At 34.8% G+C, this 23,374-nt stretch overlaps 1 protein-coding gene across 7 annotated transcripts in view; it reads left to right on the top strand.

Moving 5' to 3' along the window:
• Positions 1-23,374, top strand: part of BRD10 (bromodomain containing 10) — a 52,360-nt gene that overhangs the window by 13,600 nt on the left and 15,386 nt on the right. For 4 of the 7 annotated variants that reach the window (XM_072858999.1, XM_072859000.1, XM_072859003.1 and 1 more), the window contains 3 exons: positions 9,642-9,718; positions 15,642-15,731; positions 17,955-18,034. The exons of 1 other annotated variant lie outside the window; for it this stretch is intronic. In XM_072858999.1, coding sequence (XP_072715100.1) covers positions 9,642-9,718; positions 15,642-15,731; positions 17,955-18,034 — 247 coding nt within the window. The remainder of the gene's footprint in view (positions 1-9,641; positions 9,719-15,641; positions 15,732-17,954; positions 18,035-23,374) is intronic. 2 more of the 7 variants (XM_072859001.1, XM_072859002.1) reach the window with 2 other exon arrangements.

The raw sequence follows: 23,374 nt of genomic DNA, 5'->3' as shown, positions 1-23,374 counted from the left end.
TGAGTAGATCCCAGACTAAATCCTGCACTGTTAGTGGAGACTAGTGCTTACTGTAATATGCTTAATCACAATACCTAAATACAGACATTTCTTGTCTGTCTGTCTGTCTGAAATTCCTGCCTTTTAATTGACACAGTGGAAATTAAGCTCATTAATAAAACTGGAATCAAGAGAACTTCCCTTCAGTCAGTTTTCTTTTTGTAAATTGCATATGGTGCATGGATGCTAAAGTGAAAACAGAAATCCCTCGCTCTTCATTATCCCAGTTACCTTACGTATATTGACCTGTATAGCTATTATGTGATCTCCCTTTCTTGCAATAAGTTTGTTTTGTTTTCTGAAATGATAAAAAAAGTTTGGGTTTTGTAATACCTTGATACCAAGGCTCATCTAATGCTGATCTGATTTGTTTCAGAAAATATGAGTTTCAGGTATGTTTCAGAAGCTTATTATAAAACAAGCTAGTGTTCCATACCACTAAAAACATGGGAGTTAAAAAAGTTCTTTCAGTTTTAATTTGCAGTTTTACATGACTGAATAGTAAATTCAGCAGTACAATGCCATGTACCTCTGTTTTTCCAATTCCATATCGTGTCATAAGGAGCTTAACATTATCAGAGGTAATTTAATATAGAAAATAATTAGTGTATGGTTTTGTTAAGCATATGTATCTGTAACTGTAGACCAGTACCAGATGCCATTAATCATCTGAACTTAGGTTTTAATTATACATATTTTCATCATCAGAGAACACTGCAAGTATAGTATTACTCCCTTTCATTGTCGGTTTCAGACAGGAAGGAGATGTGTCAGTGCAGGTGGAAATCCAGAAGAGAGTAACAGAGTTTTCTGTCAGGCATTCTATTGGTGTTTGCACAGTTTTGCAATCCTGACTGCACATGGAGATGTCATGTGTGTCTATTCAATGAGCAATGATGGAAATTCCTCTTCTCCACTTTTACTTTTCCCATGTCTCTAACTACTTGATCTGCTGGATCTGATAGTCTAAGTTATGCTCACATGGCGTGTTCATTTCCATTCAGGTGAAAGGCACAAAACATTCTTTTTCATCTGGAGGTGACAGGCATTGTCCTGGGCATGGTATGAAGGGTCATATTTCTTTTGGTACTCTCTTGTCCTTTGTCTCTTAATATGTTGAGGCATTTCCCTTCTTACTCTGGCTACTACTTCATTGCAAATTTTGACCTCGCTGGAGAAAATTTTCCTAAAACTTTACAGTGTTATGAGAAAGAGCTTTTCTTCTTATGCTTATTAAGTGTCCGTTAGTCCTGTAGCTGTTAGGCTGAAATGGATAGGATTGGATTGAATTCATGCTAATACCTTATTGTTTAGTAATGTTTCATAATGTTTAAGGCTAAGTAGTATTTCTCAAAGCTCTTCTGAAATTTTATCTTCTGTTTAAAGGTACCCTTACAATGTAGAACAGAGAAAGAGATTTGGTAAATCTTGTTCTGAATTCACAAAAACACTTGATTTAAATCCAATAATAGCCATAATCACTCTTTACAATGTTCTTTAAAAGTACAGGAGGTAGAAGAGAGCATCAGGAATGTAAAAGTGAGTACTTTTTCCTTATTTTTTAATGAGGTGATTTTTTTTTCCACTATTGGTTCTTTAAGGCAGCTAAATGTAAATTTGAGTCACAGTTCATGTTTCTATTGAGATGACTTGCACATTCCTGACTTGCTGTAGCAGTGGTACCCAAAAGATACTGTTCATGAATATAGGCTGGTTGTGCAGTTTTTTTAGCTGAAAACTTCCCATAACTGTTGTGAGCAAAACTTACTGGAGAACACAGCTGTGTCGTGAGTATTGCCATAGTTATGAGCTTTTCTTACAAGTTATGAAGAGGAAGGTATAACCACTTTATTGAATCTGTGTCTTTGAAACAAGGTGATGGTTATTACTGTGGCAGTGTTCTGTGTCAATATTATTGACAGAGTAGTAGTGAATATAATGGAAAGACAGAATCAGAGAGAACAACTTGCATGCTACACATTCATTTTAAATGTTATTTTATTACTGGAGTTAGATAAATTAGGCTATAAATCCTTGAATTAGACTGTGACAATGGTGATAGGCTTGTTGGATCTGGACTAAGAGAGCTATGCTGAAGTAAATCGTGGAGTACAACAAAGATTGCAGTGCAAGGCACAGTACAAAAGCATGAGAATTCTGTGACAGGGTGCTTGAAACAGGCATTGGATGAAATTCAGAACATCCATAGGGTTGAGAAAATAGGAGGGACCAGAGGCTGCTTGAAATAACTGTGATGTGCCTGAAGCAGGAGTTGAAGGAAGTGTAAGTTGAATCTCTTTTATTCCAATTGATGTAGAAAACACCAATATAGCACACACCTTCAGAACAACCTTGTTGTAATTTCTATACCCTATGCTTGTGCTCTGAAAGATTCATAGCAGTCCATCTGCTTAAAGTCTATTTCACAGTATGTTTTATTTCTTTAGAGTACCATTATGTTTTGTGTATGAAATCAAGCACTGCTTGAAAGTGAAGAAATGAATTTAACAGCCTGGCAGCAGTTCTGTAGTGTCTGATGTACTGTCCTTGGGAGTTCAATATTCACTTTTGTCTTCAGAGCTGTAAAAACTTTGTTGTAATGTTGTCTAGCCTCTAGATCTGGAACAGCCTCGTAGCCATGTTGAAAACATTAAATGAGGTCTTCTACCAAGTCATAACAATGTACTCGAGGCATTAAGCTGCAATGTCAGTATCTTCAGAAACATGTACCACTGAGGTTTTATTGGGTTTACTTACATTTTTCTGTAAATCAGCATTATTAATGCGCTTGTTCAGACCTGCTTTGCTGTTTTGACTATATAAAAACATATGCTGTGTCAGTGTGTAAGCTTCAAAAGTCTGTAGTAATTCTTCATTTTCCAGATTATTGCATGTTATATTTTCTAAGAGAGGAGCTGTTGGGAGCAAGATAGAAGATTAGGAGAATAAAGAGAGAACAGGACATACTCAGTAGTTGCCAAATCTTTGAAAGCCATGAAATGTGTCTTACAAATTTGTGAACAGGAAAATTCAGGCCAGTTTTTCAATTTGAGAACAGTGGACTTGCTGCTAGAATGTAATGAGAAAACAGGAATTCTTGCAGTTGGAGGGGGCTAACTTAACTTTATTTTACCATGGCAAATACTACTGAGTTAGTGTTTGATGTCAAAAACATCCATTTCCCTATCTGGGGGAATAAGGCTCTGCTGCATATGCGATAAAAATTGCATTTTTGTTAAAATGATTATTAAAATAAATTTTTATTAACAATTGCTCTATGTTGTCACTTCATAATTTGAAGCATGGATTGATGTTACTTTTGTTCTTCAAGGAGGAGCCATAAGGACTCAACTATCATAGTTCATAACAAAGTTTTACTAGATCTGTAAAAATGTTCCTGTTTTCAAGTCAAAGTGATTTATGTTATGATAACTTATAAATGGGTTGTATTGTCCTTGCTGAGGTAATTTACAAATGTCAAGAGCATTTCTGTGGCTTAGTGTTTTATTTGTCTACATTTCTATGCCTCTAAAATAGGATTAGAAGAGATCTGAAATATCATTTATCTATTTAATCCCCCTTCTTCACCCTCGGATGGCAAGACCAGCTTGGGATGGCTTCTGTTTTAGTTGCACCCAGTCTCCCTAGTGGGGTTTTTGGATGCTCATAACTAGTGTCCAGGCCCTAGTTTTTATGTTGCCTTGTTAATTGCCTGCACATCTATTCAGTCATAACATCTGTGGAATTTGTTTTGGCTTGAAAGGAAAACCTGTGGCACCCAGACATCTTCTAGACCTACTGAACTTAAATAACACCTAAGAATTTTCTCAGAGCTGGCTAAGGGGCTCTTGGCTAGTAAAATGTTCATTTCTAGTGAATCTTAGAACAGAAATGTTCCAGCAGCGGTGTTATTTAAAAGGAATAAATGTGAAAGATCTCTAGATCTGGATTTGTTTTTTACTTTCAGCAATGAGTTTGTTTAACAAATTACTTGATGACAATTATAAATATGTGGAAGAAAAATTGATAAAAAACAGCTTTAACTATCAGTCAAAAGTATGAAATAATCCAATCTCTTGGAATTGAGATTAGAACAGATGATAACTCAAAACAGTACTAATTCAGGGAAGTCATATTTCTTCCACTCTACCTATTGTGATCACCATTAATTTAGCATTAAAAATTAAAAAGCAGTAGTGTAAAAATTGTTCACCTTTGAATTATTTTACTCATTTATTTTGCTTTAGTGTTGGTTTTTTATGTAAAGAACTGGCTTTACTCTGAGACTAAGTCATACATGAAAACTGGAATACACTATTTCAAACAGTACAAATATTTCAGTGCTTTCCAATACGACATTCACTTACTCTGAAATCAGCTTTTCTCAGAATAGCATTTGTTTCACATTCACTTTAGTGCTTTCACTAACCTCTGTTATGGGCTTATACTAATACTCACTATACAGGTTTCCATCTTCATCATCCTTCAGGCACCAAACACTGTCTGGGTGGACAGGGCAGTATCCATGTTAATGTTACTTGTGTCTGCTTAATACAGTTTCCAGCCTTTTTGGCAGATGAGTAAGGGCTTGCTCAAGTAAGTTTGCTGTGGAAAACCTGTGTTTTACTGCATTCCTGCTGCAAGATGGAGTTTGTTTTCATTCAGAAAAAACAATGGCATGATAGCTAAAATGCTACACAACTGCACTGTCCTTTACTGCAGATTGTACGCATTTTGACAGTGTTGTTTCAATTTAATATCCAAGTGGTTTGTTTCAGCAGGTAAAGTCAGGAAATGTGCAAATTGAGTTTTTGGGCTCTGATACGACCAGCTCTATGTATAGGTCAGTAGCATGTTATTGGAGAGAAATATTACCTCAAATCAATAAAGAGTTTTGTTTTATATCCACAGATAACTGAATTATAGTTTAATTTAGGATAAGATTTGTTATAGTTTTCTTGAAGAATAAAGTGATTCTGTATTTTGCCTTTATTCTCTGGTAGAGAATGAAAAGGACTCTATTTGTCGTGCAGTCCTGATTCATCCACTGAACATGGAAGGGCTCTTGCCTTGGGTGTCTGCAGTTGTCCCCTCCCTAATCTCAGAAACAGCTTAGCTCTCTGTCAGTATTGGAGGTGGTAGAAAAAGAGCTGATACTCTCCTGCAGCATGGGAGGGGAAAAGAGATGATAGTTCCAATTTCTATCCAGGGTAAGATGTCTCGTAGTCTCTTCCTCTCTGAACTGAAACCCAATTGAGATATGGAGCATCCTGGAAAAGGCAGTGTGGAGACATAATTAGTAAGTGTGGCACAGTAAAATCATGTTAGTGGGTAAACATAAGTTTACACAGGAATAATATAGGCTGACATTTCCTAGCTGTAGAACAGTTCCATTTGCAGCAAAGTAGATTTTTTTAATATATATGTAGTTTTGATGCTTATATAATTGAATACAAACCAGCTTTTTTTTCAGTAATGTTATTTTATAATTCTGACAAGAGGGGATAAAGCTCTTTTTTTTTTTTTCCCCAAAGAAGTGTTGACTATATTTGAAATTGAACTTTATATCAAAAAAAAGTAAAACTTTAATCTTTATTATAAGTATTGCCCTATAGCGGAAACAGGAATAAGAATAAATCAATATTTATTTATCAGTATTTATAAAAGACTTATCAAATACTTGCCCGAGTAAGTATTTCTCTACTCCACAAAAAATAATTTAGTGTTGTAGCTGTTGCTGGATAGGGAGTCCACTGTTAGTGCCTCAAGATGGTAGGCCTAACAGCAGCTTTTATATAGTTGCAGCTATTGAAGGAGAAGGCATCTTCAGCTATTTCAAATCATTATTTCCTTTGGACTTCTTGGTTTAGTTTGTGAAAGTCTTAATTTGTTTTGATGGAGAGTGTTTTTCTCATTTCATTCTTATATGATTCAGAAGAAGTGGAAAGAAATTGATTGGACAAAAGCGTTGTCTGATTTAGCTTCCTTCCATGCAGTGCAGTCCCGAGTTATTGATTCCTGTGTGTTTGTTACTAATATAGGTATACTGTGCAAGGCAGTCTTTTAAAGAGTCACAGAGCCATAGAAAAGCTGGTTGGAAGGAACATCTGGAGGTCACCTAGACTGATTCCTTGTTTGAAGCAAGACTGTCACAAATACCAGATCAGGCCAGCTGTGACTTGAAGACCTCTAAAGGCAGAAATCTGTTTATTGAGCCACTGTTCCCCCTTTCCCCTCCAAGAATTTTTGTACTGAAATTACTTTATTATTTTGTCTATGTGTAGAACTCTTAAGTGGTTTATAAATTATAGCTAGTAAAAGCTGGGGACCAAGAGGTGGGAAGCAAGCAGGGTGTGTTGAATTGGAATAGGTGACCTGAAGAGATAATGCGTATGAGCTTCCCTATTAGAAATATTTAATTTTTCTTCATTATTTCCTAGGTGTGTTTTTCTAACTCTGATTGCTTTCAGTCAGAATTAAGTATATTTGTACATTGAGTATCCTCTGAAAGGTACGGTGTGCTGTGATTCAAAATGTGTCTAGCTGCTGTCAGAAACATTACTTCATCTGCTGAAGTAAGTAATTTAAGCCATTTTAAATAGTCTCTTTACCTAGGATTATGGGCAAAGGAGCTCTAGCAGACCTCAGTGGAGTGGTTTGAGAAGTTGCTACTCACAGTTAATGCCTGTTCAACCCCTTAGTGGTTTTACCCCCCATACAGAATCTATGCCCACCTCAGCCTGGCAGCTGAAGCTGAGCGACTGTTCTGTGGTGCCATGACTGAAGTGTTTGTGTGGTTACACTACATGCGACAGGGCCAGTAGCAGGTAGCAGCTGACATCCCTTACCATTGCTGTTGGTTTTGCTTAGCATGTCAGCTTGTGGTCTGAGAATCTAAACTAGCAGATCTCGATAGATTTTTATTGTGGAAATCTGATGCTTGGTCAATTTTATCCAAAGATTTTTCTGCTTAAAGGTAAGTGAATTGGAATATTTTTAGGTACTAAAGTCAATCTGGAAACTGGACACAGGTGCAGCTGCATTGTCTTAGGAATACTAAACAGAAGTTTTCCTTTATCATCTTTGTTTTTTTTCCTTGAAAAGCTATTAAAGAAAATTTTTCTTTTAAAACTTGGCATACAAGAAATATTATTTTTGGAAAACCAGAGATAAAGTTTTTTTTAAAAGAGAGAGATTATCAGTACTATTGCTATAACTTCTTTTGCATTTCAATTTGGTATTTTATAAGGATGTTATTAAGGTAGAAGATGAGTTTGCCAAAGTTAATTTGCTGAATATATTAATTCTCTCCTATTGTGCAAATATCTGTAGTGTTTTCTTATTTTTTGGTATGTGATGTGTGCCTGCACGATAGGACATCTGGTGTATATAGTCACAAAACGGGAAAGAGACTGTGGTGCTGCTCTGTACAGATATATTCTTAGTTCATGGCAGATGTCAGCCTGGGAATTGTGTAAGTCTTATGGTACATATATTCTAGTAGTCATGCTTTATGATAACCTATATGTCATACTCTATTTTCAAAGACTTTTTTTCCTTGATTCAGTTTACAGAGAAGGTAAGGCTTATTTTCCTTGTGCTTCTAGTCAGGTTTTTTTAATTCTTGTTCTGTCTGTTACCCATGTCTTCCCTACTGCATGCTTTTCAGATGCTGCTGCAAAGGAAGAAATATTTACTTTCTTTCTTTCCCCCTTTTCAGAAGGAAATATTGGGGAAAAGAGAGTATATTTCCGTTAATTCTGTTATTTTTTGAAGTACACTGCATCATATAGCACCTGATGTTGAAAATATTCAAGTAAATATTTTCTGAAAAGTATGTTGAAAATACTCAAATAAAATGAAAATTTTCATTTTAATCATATTCAAATCTTTCTTTTTGTAAAGAAGCAAGACAGTCTAGCTGCCCCATGTTTTTATCCCTTCGTGTTCTTGCCAGATAACATTCTTTTACAGGGCTATAACAAGGAACCACCATGTGACCAGACTTCTTTTTGAGTCAGTTTGTCAAGAAAGCTTATATTAGATGTCTGCTTTAGTTCATTAAATGGACAACACTATTCTCAGTAGTAGCAATTATGTTTTCAATGCAGCTGGATTCTTAAAATATATAACAAAAAGCTGACCTCTTTTGCCCATTGTCAAAACATTTGGGTCATTATTCTAATAAACATGCTTCTCTTCTATGATTTGTTCTGTAATGTGAAATCTGTGAGTGTTTGTTTTTGGTAGTTGAGGGCTCTTTAAATTTTGTTATGTGTTCAGTATGTGGAGTTTCAAACCTTGGTTGATTTAGTGATTTTTATATGGTTTGATTTTATGTGGAGTTTCAAATCTAGATCCTTCGAGCCCTGTGCCCTGTCTCTTAAGTGTGTTTTATTTTAGATTCAGGTAAGATGTTCAGAAAACACACAGTATAATAAACTGAAAATAGGATAGTGTAATAAACTGAAAATAGAGATGCCTAAGCATCTATGAATAGGTGTATGTATGTGTACATATTGATTTGCACACACAAGCAAGCATATATTAGGAAAAAATAAAATGCAATTCCTGACAATATTTTAATTAATATAAATATCAAATATGCTTATGTTTGTGTTATTACCGAGTGCCTGTAATGATTCTATTTGACAAGTTCCACATGCTTTGTATGTTGTGGGTTTTTTAAATTTTTTTTAAGGTTTTTAATTCTTGTTTAGGACTCATGAATGTGACCACAGCAGTAATCTTAGAGTGATGGTTTTAATGTGAATGAACAGGTCAAAAGTGGGCTTGTTTCAATTTACCACATTAATGTAGAAATAACTCTGTAAGAAACCCCATTATCTTGCATATATGGCTTGGTGACATAACTACTTGATTTGAGAAATGTATGTGACTTGTGAACCCTGGGACTATAGGCAGTAAAGCACTTGCCTTACCTTCAAGGAGGTTTTTAGTTACACCCATGTTCTTATATAGCACAGTTGGGTGTGAAGGGCATTATAGGAAGGCATTTGCTTTCTTCTAAAATGTTAGGTTTTGCCACAGCCGCGAAAAACAAATCAGTAATCTGATTTCATTGGTAACTTCAGCATGTTCATTTGGGGATTTCTAGATATTGCTTGTGCTTTGAGGGTATTTTTTACTGTAAGATACAGAGGTCCCAGACCCTAATGTGTGGTTCACTTTACAGTGTCAGAGAACAAATCTTGAAGGTAAGATGCTATATTTTTTAAGTTTGTGGCATAAGTTCTGGATTTGACTCCTTCAAGAACAGTGGTATGAATGTTTCTTTTATGACTTAAATTTTTAGGTGGTATATTATGGGCATTGTAGTGGGTTTGTTCTTTTTTCTTTTTTTTCCTTTTTTTTTTTTTTCTTTCTGCCTCCTCCCCCCCCCGCCCCAAGACTCCCCTACACAGATACTTGTAGTTTAATGTTTGCTTTTGCTGAGTCTAGTTCTGATCCATCTTGTTTTCGTGACTTACTGTCAGCCATCTGTTAGTTATAGTTTAACTTTCAAGTCTGTATGTAATTTGGTTTTATTAATGAAGTACAACAAACAGCATTATGAAGGTTTTCTCTTTTAATCTTACAAGGGAAAAAATCGGTATCTAAAAAAGCAATCACAAAGAAGAGGAAAGGTGTCACAAAGTCTACCATACCAGAATTTCAGGTAAATTATTTTAATTTTTGTTATAAGCACTTGAAATCTGACTGTCTGTGAAATAAGTCCTTTGGTTTCTGATAGAGACCTTGGAATTCCTAATCAAAGATGAATTTCCATCTTCTAGTTCAAAAGGTTTAATCTGATAGTGGTTTTGAAAGTGCATTTCACCTTTTCTTGGTAGAGAATGTTTTAGCATTTTTTAGTATGTACAGCTTACACACAGTTGCACAGTATTGTTTAAGATCCCAGATAAATCTGTAAAAACTAGGAGTTGTTCATGGAATTTTTAAGGTAGATAGAATTTTCTGGGAAATTACTTGGGTTTTGTATGAGGTGTGACACTGTGGTCCTTGAACTGAAATCTAGCTTGATTTCCTGAAAGACTTGCAAAAAATTTGGAGGCTCCTGTGCTCATCTTGTTTGCAGTTTTTACCCCTTATCTGCACGTGGCCTTTAGACCAGAGAGCACGAAGAGTGCTAATTATTATAATGTGGTTTTATGGTGCTGTAATGGAAGTGTTACAGTACTTCAGTTCTAAGTCACAATTTATGTACGCATGCCTGCTTGGATTGAAGTTATCCTTTGGCTATAAAGTTTTTTGGGGTTTTTGTTTGTTTTGTTTTGTTTTGTTTTGTTTTTTTCCAGAAAGCAATCTGTGCTATTCTGAGCAATAGACCCACATTAAATCATGACTGTTCTGTAAAACCCTCACACTGAATCAATTTATTCCATGATGATGATGTGTTTGAGGTGGAGCTAGTAGAACTTCTGGTGATAAAATTGGTTAGTAACAGTCAACATTGAGAAAAGACTGATATGTAAGTGTACACTGACGTTTGTCTGTATTCTAATGGTAGTGACTAAAATGTTTCCTAGCAGCTCCAAAAAATAGGTACAGTGTCTAAAAATTGTATTTTTCCCAGCACATTACCTGCATGCCATGGATGTACACAGTTAGGTTAGAAATCATTTTTTACAGTATTAAACTACTGCATTTAAGTAGTCTGTCTAAAACATTATCTAAAACTTAGCCCAACTTTTATCTTACCAAGGTAAACTGTACGTTTACATATCTATCTAAGTGTAAAATTAACATTATTACATTTACCTATGTAAAATGTTAATTAAAATGTAACAAAATAATTCTGTCTCGTTTGATCAAAGCTAGGCTTTATATCTGCTTTAGGTGAAGCTAAGATCAATTAGTATGAGCAGTTTAGTCTTACTAGGGAACTTTTTAACAGTTTAACCTGCCTTTTTCAAGAGGACAGGCAGGACTGGTATGACTGTTAGAATATTAAAATACTTATATTTGGAATACTACTAAGACTTTTAGAGCCTAGTAAAGTATGCTTCAAAATACTCTGCTCCACGTACATGGATGACCAACCTTAATGAAACTATGTAACTGTTTGAAGGTGAGAGTGTATTTTTTAAATATTTGGTAAAACAGCTTGAGTCTATAGAGGCCCTGTGAGGTACGCCAGGGAGGGTATAACTGTAAGAATGTTGCCATTCATATCTAAACATCAGTTCTTTTGGAAAGAAAGTAAATAAATGAAAATTTGTAAGATGTTTTATGTGCCTGCAGCCTACAAATGTTAAAAAAAAAGCCATAAGGCACTTTATTTTGTAAGACTAGATCCTGTACCTAAGTATAGATCCTTTACCTGAAAATCATAATTTGACATTAAAGCTGAAAAAATTAGTATTAATAAATATAATATGTGCAGTGACCCAAATTATACATTAAAATCAATTATTAACAAAAAAAATCAAGAGATAATTGAAATACTTAGTCCTAACATTTATAATGCCATTTTTAAACAACCTTTTGAGGAAACATACTGCACAGATTTTCTGGTCTGTTATCATAGTTTGAATGTTACAGACAAAGCAGTAAAAGCATAGGTCAGTGAACATCACTCCTTCCTTGTATGTGATTTCAGACCTTATATTAATTTCTTAGCTCAAGGCTGGTTGTTTTTTTTAAAAAAAAAAAACCAAAAACCAAAAAAAACCCACAAACAACAAAATAAAACAAAAAACAAACCCAAAACAGAAGCAGATGCAAATTAAATTCTCTTTACCAAATAAAAACACACACAAAATGTGTCCTGTTTTTAATATTTTGAAAGTTATTTGAGAAGTGAGTTTACGGCTTCATAGATCATGAGTTAGTTGGCTGTTGTGTATTTCCTTTTAAAAGAAATTCTGAGTTCCAAGCTTATTATTACTGTTTCTCATTAATGTTTTAAAGAAATGACAGTAATTAATGACAGAAATGACAGAAGGGACGCTAATGTGGGGTTTTGGGCTTTCTTTTCCAGTTACAAAGTACAAAGGTTTGGTAACAAGTGCTTTGTCTCAGTCTTTCTTCCTTTCCCCTCACATATATACACATGTAGCTATATAGACCTACATGTACTATAACTAAGGAAAAAAGGAGTGCACACATTTTAAGGAACTGGGCTAACTTCAGCTTTTCTGTTTAACTGTGTCTTAACAGTTTCCGTTTTATCAGCTATGGTCTATATTAAATGCAGATCTCGAAAGGAGATCTGGACATTTTCCACATGGAGATGGCAGCAATAAAAGAGCTGGTTCATAGGAAATAAAAATATAACTTACAGTCATTACACAGATAACCTGAAGTTAAGCATGAGACCCCATGGAAGTGAGTAAAAATTATGCTAAAAGATTGGCTGAAGTTAAGGGGGGCAAGGAGGGAGCATCAGTGATCTGGGAGAGTACACTAGGTTTGCATTTATCAATAGATCCACAGATTAGATTTGTTTTTATAATGCTAAATAGTTCATTTATAAATTCTGAGAAGTGGATCACAGGAGAGTCCCAAGTTGGAAGAGAGCTTCATCCCCCTGTCTTTCCTTACAAAAATCAGGGGAGATTTCCTGTCTTTCCTCCTTGAAGTTCTAGGAGTCAGTGAGGGTCTGAGAGATTACTGAGATCTGAGATTGTATCCTAACAGGGAAGTTGAACACTGAATTTGAAAATTTACTGGAATACTGAATACCTGAAGCTTCCACTGTATTCAGTTGAAAAACAGGATGCTTATTGCCTGTGAAAATTAAGCCCATATGTAGTAAGTACTGTGCCTGATGTGAAAATGTCTGTGTTGTAGTTAGCACGTACGTAACAAATTATGTGACTTATACATCAATGGAAATATTTACAACCTGAATCTTTAAGCCACCATGTAGTGTTCTAGAGAATAGGGACTAATCTTTCACTACCTTTGATAAGTCATAAAAGAAACATTTTTTTCTCTTCAGATTCTTTTTCTCATGATAGATGATTAGAAGGCATGTTCTTCAAGAGCAGTATGTGAAACTACCAGTGGGCTATCGGAATGTGACAGAATGATTAGATTGTAACATTAATACCTTTCTTTTTGCCTTCACATTAACTTACCTGTTAAAACATACAAAACTATTTAGAAAGGCAGTGTTGTTTGCAGAAAATTGAATTGCTAAGTTCAGCCAATTAGCAAGCATGAGCAAAGAGCACTGAAACATATGTTAGTCTCATTATGAGAAATAGCAGCTAGATTCAATACGAAAATGATAAGACAATACACTACACTTTCTTATTACTGTTCTTTTCATCTTTCCTTCAAAGTGCTGGCTTCATTCTGTAAGATGGGAAATGTTAACCAAGTGAGAGAAGTTTCAGAAATGGCTTCTTTCCAGTCAGTGAGCATCATTAGTACCTCATTTCAAATCCTACTGTGAATGAAGAAATATAAATTTCTTCTTGAACCTTTTTATAGTTTTCAGTACAGTATTGGAGTATTTCAAATAATAAACTCCTTTTGACAGTAAATCCTCTAAGCTGAGCTGCTGTTACCTTCCTTGTTTTACGAATGGGTAATTGACACACAGATATTAGCCTCAAATGTACACCCTTCTGGTGAAAATTGTGACTTAGAGATTTGATTACTCTTCCCTGTCACCCCCAGCCCTAACACGACTAAACTTTATATATTTGCATTATTTTTCCCATTGATGTAGTTTGGATTGGTACACACTAACAATTTTTCAGATCGGATCCTTATGTCTCAAGTAACTGTTCTGAAAATGAGAAACAGGACTGGAACCTGTGAAACGTTTGGCTGCATGAATTGTCTGATGACGTCGGAGCTTTTTATGGTAGAGTCAAAGACAGAGTTGGTATTTCCAGAACAGCATTCAAATAACAATAGTGAAATCACCCTTCTCCTTGCAAACTCTTGCCTTTCTAGAAGTGAGTTCCTAGAGAGAAATTCACCCACTTGTAGCAAATGAAGACAGTATCTTTTTTGGTTCATAGTTCTGATGTATCTTTGATCCATGGTACACTGTATTAAATGTCTCATAGGAGAAAATAAAAAGCAGTGATAAAATTTAAAAACTGAATTGTCAGATATATTGTCAGAGGGAAATAATTGCGTAGTGAAATTATTTAATTATTTGATTATTTAATTATAATTGCGTAGGGAAAATCTTTATCCATGCCTTTATTGACTTTTGTCAAGGGCTTAATGTGACAAATTTGCATCTTCTTGTATAATAATACAGTATCATAGATTTCTTTGCAGGCCAGATGGGAAAAGAAAAGACAGTATTTGGCTTCCTGTTTATATCTTACGTATTTGGAACTTCTTTAAGTGCAGGACAGATATGTGTGTTGAACCTAGTAGAGTTACACATAGTAATACTATTTTCTGTGTAGAGAGAGAAACCTTTTGCAAGTTAACTTTACATACATTGTCTACAGCAAGGCAGTGCCAATTTCCTTATTCATTTGCTATTTTAAACTTGATAAACGTGAGCACTGTAGACTTTAGTTTGAGTCACTCCAATTCCCCAGTGCTCTCAAATGTACACAAGTGTTATGAAAATAATGGCATGTGTGCGTTACGGTTTCTGTATTTTGCTAAAAGTGTCAGTTCTGTGTTTTAATAGTGAAACAAAGTTTTTTTTAATATGAATTTGCTGCTAATCTAAACCTTCATGTGTAATTGAAGTAAAAATACATTGTTATGAATTACTGATTTGGGAAAAAAAATAAAATTAGCAGTTGTATGATAAAAGCATTTTTGTGGGGTCTTTATCTATTTGCATTTGATTTTCTTAAATTATTTCAACATGTTTTCAGTAGTAATGAAAACATTTCCACCTAAGGGTGTTCAGAAAGAAGCAAGTCTTAACGTACAATAACCTGAAAGAACCTAATGGCTTAATAATTTCCAGTTTATTAAGTCTTTAATTGCCCTAAATGATGGTAAGCCAAAACATACAGATTACTTTTGTTTGACGATTTTTTTCAAGAAAATAACATCCCATATTCTGAAAGGAAAAATGTAAAAAGCTGTTTTCTAAAGACAGGAATAAAAATAATATAATCCTTTCTCAAAACGTAGATAAGTAGGTAGATTTGATAGGCATGGCTAGGTTATTGTTCAGGAATACTCTGTGTAAACGTATAAACTTATGTTCAGGAAAGAGTTGTAACAAGTGTAATTATGTTATAACCACAGCATAATCCAAAGCTAATCCACTTTAATTCACCAGGGAGGAGTTTGGTACTCAAACCTGTTCCAACTCATTGCTATACTTGAGACAAATTTGGTAGTTGTCATCCACAGAAGTTTTAAGAAAATACCTTCATTTTGAAACGGAAGCTTACAGGCTTCGGTTTATGCAGGCTTCGACAGAGATACGGTTTATGTCTGAAGAGTGAAGTATTTTCTTACTAGATTTTCTTCCTTTCAAAAAGTCCTATTTTTTTAGATTTAAAAATGCTATAAGAAAATAAAAATAAAATGGTGGCACTAAGTAATAACATGTGCTTTTAGATTTTATTTAACTTAATTGTACATTTTCCAAGTCCCACATTACCAAGTGTTTGTGTTCATTTGTTTTTTAGCTTATTTGCACTAATCTTGATGAACTCAGGGAATTAATCACAAAGATTGAGAATGAACTCAAAGATCTGGAGGACATTAAAAAGAAATCGGTATGTGACATTAAAAGCTTTCTCTTGTATGGGTATAAAACGGTGCCAGTTATTTGCTGAGGCCTGTCAACTGAAGATTTTATTCCTGTTCAGTAACTGCATGAAGCCTTATAAGGTTGATACCTGGAGACTGTAATTTTAATCTTTTCTGTATATAGTGCTCTCTTCACAATGTTTTTATGATAATCAAATTCAGTAACTGTGTTAACACTTTTCACTGCCAAAATAAAATGTGGATAGTGGTAATATCTTAGGAGTAGTTCATTTGTATTAAACATGTGACCATTCTTCCCTGAGGACAAACTCTTACCCATCAAGCAATTACAGGATAGAGTTCTCATATCTGCCTGCACAGTGCTGATCAGATCTTCTTATGAGCGGACTCTTACATTGCTTATTAGGATTCCTAACTCCTTTTGTTTGCAAGTAAGTTACTAAAATTGGCTTTGTTTAATTTTTATTCAAGTAGGTTGTACAGGAAAGCATGCTATCTGGCTTTTGATACCAGATTGAGATACAAATTTTACTGATCTACACTGGATCACTCAGTCTATGCAGCTGAAAACCTCAAAAGAATAACGGTTAGACAAGAGAATCCAACACATTTGGGGTTTTGTAGGAGGCAGTGATTCTCATCAAGATGGTGGATGGTTTTAAAGATGTAAATAGTACTAATTTAAATGGCCCTCTACAGCCAACTCTTTCTACTCTTTTTCATTGCAGTTTTGTTTATTAAAACTTTGGTAGGCATTTCTGTGGCATTTCTATGAACAGTAGTAGTTAAAAATGTTGCTTTTTCAAAACGTTAGAAATGAGGCTGCTAATTTCTGTGGACGTCTTTAGTGTCCTGCAGAAATAATTTATTCTTAAATTATTTAAATAGGGGAGAGATATCTGGTAGGTGAGGGACAATAAAAATTAGGACTCTGAAAGACAAATTTCAGTGCAGACACTTAGCATAATAGTTGTTAAAATAGTCAAAGGAATAAAAACAGACTTAACTTGGAATTATTTTGTAGTTGCTAAACTGCAAATTGGTTTTATGATAAGGTTGTCAGGAAGTTATCAGAAAGGCTATGTCAACAATAGAAGAAAAAGCCAAAAATGAGAATACATATCAGCATATCAATAATTTTCATATAGGTGAGACTTTTAGTCTACTAGTAAAACCGTACCAACAAGACTTCTTCAAGGGTAGACAAATGCTAAATATGTCATAATTGCTCTTTGAACTGAAATCTGATAATGTCATTATGTAAATAAGTTGCATGACTTCAGCAGGTATACTATGTTTAGTTCTAATCGCACCATCTTAAAAAAAACCCAAACACTTAAGTACAGGGGAGTTAAGATACAACTCATTCAGCATTCAGAAGTTGTGAGGTAAGGACAATTTTTCTGTGTTCTTGTATAGATCTATCAGATCATGATTCTGGGTCTCTAAACACTTGTGTTGTTAGTAATTTTATGTAAAGAAAAAAGTCTAGGATTAATTGCTGAAGAAGTGATTATAAGGAAACAGTAAAGTGAAGTACTGATTTTTAAAAAATAATAGGCAAATTTCATATTCACTTTTTAAAAAATACAAATATGTTAAATTAGATGAATAGTCAATAAACTTGGCTTGCTGAAATGAGGTTTCACTTTGCAAGGGAAGTCATTAGAATTTCATTTTTTATGTCTAACACCATGTGTAATTAGGTTAGATATCTTAAAAACTGGAGGAAATGCAGGCTTTCATTCTTCAGCTCTGACACAGATGACAGTGTCAGTTTCAGAAGCATCCAGAATAGAGTTTGTTTCAGCTTTTCTGAAGTGCCTAGTGTTATTAAGTAAAACATTGTTCTAATTTAATAATGGAAATTTGACCTAATGTGAAAGCTAATTTTAATTATGCTATTCATTTTGATGCTGTTCATGGAATTCTTTCTTGTTTTGACCCGAAGATGGTGGTGGTCTTACTACTTTGTGGTAACTTTATTGATTTTTTTGTTTGCATAGTGACCTAGGGGAAGCCATAGGAATCTTTCTTCTTCATGACTAACCTGCTTGGTAATTCCAGTTTGAGTAGTTGTTAGCACATGCTACTGAGAGAAACCCTCAAGGCAAGCTTTAAAACTTACGTTAAATACTAACACATATTAGAAATACAGCTTGTCTGATTTATATTAAGACTTCAAAGTGTAACCTTTTCCTTAGTCCTAACTGCCCTTTGTTTCCTAGGAGACCATTCTAGAGTACGTAAAAGGAATTCCTTCTCCAGAACTTGGAAGTACTGGGGGCTGTAATGAAAGAGCTGAGCTGTAAGACTTCTCTAACATGAGTAAACTTACTGTTTTCCTGCATTTTTTGTAGGTAGTTGGACTGGTTGTATCTGACACTTTTCAGAACATCAGCTTGAGCCAACAAACGATATGAGAGACTTTTAGCCCAAACAAGTTGTTTGGCAAGTTAAAAGCAAATTAGAACAGGGTTATGTAATGGAAAGCCATGGGTAATTTTAAGTGTAGGCATTACTACCAGTTTCTCCTATAACAAGGAAATAATAAACCTGTTGGAAAGGATTTTCACTGTTTGGTTGATTAAAACAATTTGGTTCTGTACTCTTTTGTACACCTGTATTGTCTTTTGAATTAGCTATGAGTAATATTTTTCCATTTAAACACTCTTGCACTTTTGCTTCGTTACTGGTGAGTTTCTTTTAACAATGATGAGATTTGCCTTAGTGCCAATTTGCCATAACTCTTTAGAGAGGAAAATGAAATTTGACCTCAGTTCTTTAATTTTAAACAGAAGTTCAACTCAATATTATCTCTTCCTGGACTGCTTTGCTCTTGAACTCTAGCCACAGTTCTGAAGCGAGGCTGCAATTTCACATACGCTTTCAACTGAAATAAGCCAAAACTGCTGCCAAATAAATAGTTCCTACTCTCTGTGGCTCTGGCAGCTTATATTTTCTGTCCACCCCATGAGAGAGGGTAGCAAAATTCTTTGTTCAGCTGCATGGTGAGAGAGTTAGTCTGTGATAAACCTAACTACTTTTTTACTGTTGCTGTGTTTGTAACTCCGATCAGTTTTCTAGTGCAATTTATCATGCAGTTGCACAAATACCTGTGCTTGTGTTCTGCCACAGTTTGAGGGGTCATTGTAAGGACAGGAATGAGCATCTGGGGGTAAAAGAAAGTGGGACTGCTTTTGACAGGAGAAGTGCCATTTTGTAGCAGGTGAAGTTGTACGTGATGTTACAATCGGGGTTCTCTAAAAAGTCTATCCCTTCAGCTACTAAACAGTTCCTCTCCTTACCACCTACTACATTTCAAGAGGGCAAGGAGAGAATAAGTTAGTCAGATTTACTATTTATTTGAGTGCCTGACTAGAAATCAGAAAGCAGGAGGTACAGAAAGGCGACTTGAAGGACTTGAGTCTAATGTTCTGTGCACTGTCTAGTGAAAGGATGACTCCCTAGTGTCATCCTGGGTGGCTCCCTAAGGAACATCTAAGCTAAAATGTGTTCTAGCTTTGGTATGTTCCTTGGGATGCGTGAAGTGACATCCTTTCACTTGAAAGCAGTGTGACTAAAAAGTAGAGTAAAAATGGAATTAACAGAAAAAACCACAGAATTTACAGTAACAAGAATTAGATTCTAGTAAAAATTATGTCTGTTTTGTTGCTAATACTGTTATAGATGTGGGGGAGGTTACAAGCAGTCAGCAGACAATTATAAATCTGAAGTCGAGCATATTGGCTAAAAATCCTATTGATTTTATTGCATTTTTACATCATGTTTGCTGAAAATTTAGACTGTATATACAGCATGACAGTTTAGTTGAATGTGAGCTCTTAAAAATTTGCTGTAACTAGCCAATTGATCAAGACATGCAAAGTCTAATTCCACTTAAACATCTACTTGCAGTGGTATTGACGAAAAAATAATTTCGACAAACATATGTGGTAGTGAAGCATTTTGCTAATATATTTAGGATAACATAAAGGCTTAGTCTAATATATGAAATTTCTTTTATGAGAAGAGAGGTAAAGTAGCATCTTATATCCTGATCAGTACACAAGATAACAGCTATCAGTTTCTGCCATTTTGGATCCCATTTTTCTCTGTTGTCTTTTGTGTCAGGTAAAATCAGTGGGAGTTGCAGAGTGGATGGAAATCTATTTACTGCCTTTCAGATAATCAGCGTCTCTTGTGATCTGAAGTCATTGGTTTTTTGTGTGAAACTGTTAATTAAACTATTCTGTGGATCAGTTGTATGTATTTAACTGTTGCATATCATCGCAGAACTTTTTTTTTTTAAATCCTTTCGTGCCATTATGAAACTGACAGGATTACAGATAGTTGTATCAAATAGTGAACTTCAGGCTTTTTTGCAGATGTCATTTTGCAAGCTGACTTTGCAGGAAGCACGTTTATTGTAAAATGAACTGTTTTGACAAGGATAGTTAATTCTAGACCCTGTTCTGATTATGTTAAAGCATAGATTATCTTGGAGAGAACATAAACATTGAAAGAATCCTTGTTTATTGAAATGCAAGACTTTATTTTGGTACCGCCATTGGATTTGAATCATTTCCTGCAACTCTGATTGGTAAGTGCATAGCTGTCTGGGGAGTGAGAAGGGAGGCTGGAGCCAAGGATTCCCACATTTAAGTTGACAAGGTTAAAATGAATAAAGGGCAGTACCTTCCTGAGGAGACCAGACTCTCTCTACAGGGAGAGAAAAGTCAGACAAAGGTGGAGGGAAGGAGAATTACTTAGTCAAAGGGCACCAGCCAAGTTCACAACTAATTAGGGTGTGGGGAAAATGCATTGAAGATTTTGCTGTTCTGCAGAGGTCTGTAACACACTGATGTTCTCGACTTAGTAGTAAAAACCTCCTTTATAAAGGTTTTGGGTTCTGCCATCTTCTAATGTTGTTCCAGAAAGTTTTAGACAGTTGTACTTCCCAAGACAGGTGAATGTTTTTGACTATATTTGGGAGTGGATATATCTTATAAGCAGGTGAGTCAGAAGGACTGAAAGCAAACTGAGGTTTTCTGCAGCTCGTAGTCCATATCACCTGCAGAAATATGTATTTTGGAGTGCACCTGAAAATTCAGAGTTAAAAACCCACGAGTTCAGGTCAGGAATATTTAGAACCTCAGACTTAAATTAATTTGTAGGATACTGAGGCTATCCAAAGGAATACATTGGGCCAGGATGGAACATAATATTTTCTGTGTCTGCTTTTTGTGAAATTCCAAACAGGCTGCTGTTAAATTTTTCACAGGAAGTGGAAGTATCTAAACTAAGAAGAGACTGTTTTCTGGGTTTTTTATTGATTTGCTACACTTAAAAAAAAAGTTAATATATGGCAAAAATAATGCAAAGTGGCTCATTTGCTAAATAAAAGTTTATAAAATATTTCCTCTGTGTACAGTAAAGAAATGGGAAATATTGCTATATGTTTGCAAATGTTTGGTAGAAAACCAGACAAGACTGTACAGGGACTTCCCAAGAATGCTCAGCAGAAATTCATGTAACTGTCAAAAATAGGTTAGGGCTCTTAATAATATTTTAGTGAATTAGACCTCAACTTTACAAGCAATAAAGTGGAAAAACTTACTGTGTCTTCTTATTTGGGCCCTGTGGAAACTTAATTATTACTGGGTTAAATCTTCTTCACTTCTTAGCAGGAGGTGGACTTCCTTCTCCCCATTCCTCCCTCCTCTTGTCCGGGCCTCTTCCCCCCCTCCCCACTAAAAAATGTACCATGCTTGAGACTTTTGCATGTAAGGACTTTTTAGTTATACTTGTTTTGATCTGTATTACTATATTTACCTAAATGTACATGCAAACAAATAATACTATAGTCTGAGAAATCTGTGTTTACACACACATTTGCAGGTTTAAACTGCAGATGAAGAGATCCTTATTCCAATAAATATTTAGGATAACAGAATTTTAACAGACCTGCTTGAAGTCTTGCAGCTGAAACATTTTCTTGTCATTTCAGTTTAGGTTCCATGTTACTATGCATCTTCATCTGTAACATATCTAACATATTCTTTTTTCCACTCTTTGTCCCAAAAACTTGACTTATACTTTAGTCACTTCCAAATAACCTGTTACTCTTTCTCTCTGGCTTGCCTGGATCTTTAAAAAACATTGATATGAGCCCACAATGTTGAATTTTGAGTCTGAAATTTACACATTTACATCCATGCAGTTTTCTGTACTTCTGAGGAGAGATTGAGCATGTGGAGCTTTTGGAAATCCAACCAGCTATTTAGTTGTCAACCAGCTGTTTAATTGTGTAATATGAATGAATAAAGCCAATTTTAGGCTTCAAATTTTCAAATCTTCTGCATAATAATTACTTTTTCTTCTCTGGTATTTCTGTCTTCTGCTTATCTCACTAGCTTTCAATATTTTTGTCCCAGTCTTCAGTTTTTCTTAGCTGCTCCAGTATCTCTCTTTCTGTCTATATCATCTAGTTTTTTCACAACTGTTTTGTCTTAGCTTCCCATGATCTTTCATGCTTTTCCTTGTGTGGCTAGCCCCTCCAATAAAAGTTTGCTGAGAAGCTTTCCTTAAGCCACTTTTATCATGTACCTTTCTACAGTTCCAAATGTGGAAGTGTGGATTTTGCATCAAATATGTGAATGTGTACTCATACGTTTAATCGGGAACATTTTTGTTGTAGAGATACTACTGTATATTCAGAACATTTCACAGTGCTTTGGATTTTGGTCAGTTAGTATATTATTTTGAAAAAATTATTCAAGGCATTCCTGTCAGCACACAGTTGTAACAAAACAGCTGATTTTAAGATGTTCAGCTGAAGAATAGAGAAATACTTGTATATCCACAGTTAAGAAGATGCAAAATTCAGCTGTATGAAAGGGAGTTAAATAAGATCCATAATAGCTTAAAAGACACAGCTTAAAATTTACTTTTTTGTAAATAGTTTAAGGTACTGCATACATCCAGTTTCTTCATGAGTTATGGAAGGATAAGTTAGTATCTTGAAGTTCTTCTAATGAAGAGTAAAATGTGACAGTTCAGTGCTGGATAATTTCACTGTTCTGAGCTAGGTTCAAAATGATACTAACATCTTCCTGATAATAAACTTTCTCCTGTATTTTATATCTTTAAAATAAATGTGGTAGATTAATCAATGCAATGATGATCATGTAGTAATATTGCCTAAAGAAAATTAGAACATGTGGCTAAATGCCTGAATTAAAAGTCCTTTTCATAGTAATGAACTAAATCATGAGATTAAGACACTCTCAGTAGCAAGAAATTTATTGCCTTATTTTTTTTACTTAATTTGTTTGCAATGTTTAATAAGAGAGTATGGGATACTATTTTAGGATATAGCTTGGCATGATCAGATATGTAGATCATGGAAGTGCAAGCTGAAGACTGTTTTAAAAAAAAAAAAGTTTGAGGGCTGATCTAAGATATCTTTTCATTAGTTGCCAGTAAATGCTCAAAGGTAAAATTAAGAGATGTCATGAGTGAATTTGTTTTACAATTTACTACAAGTCATTCTTCCTGACTATATTCAAACTCAGTCTTCAAATAACATCAGACGGTAGCTGTTGATAGATACTTATAATAGTCATCATGACACTGCTGAAAGTAA

The sequence above is a fragment of the Ciconia boyciana genome, chromosome 4 (assembly GCF_034638445.1).
Source record: "Ciconia boyciana chromosome 4, ASM3463844v1, whole genome shotgun sequence".
In the NCBI taxonomy this organism is placed as follows: domain Eukaryota; kingdom Metazoa; phylum Chordata; class Aves; order Ciconiiformes; family Ciconiidae; genus Ciconia; species Ciconia boyciana.
Note: the sequence above shows the minus strand (reverse complement) of the source record. Positions and strands in the feature narration are given on the sequence as shown.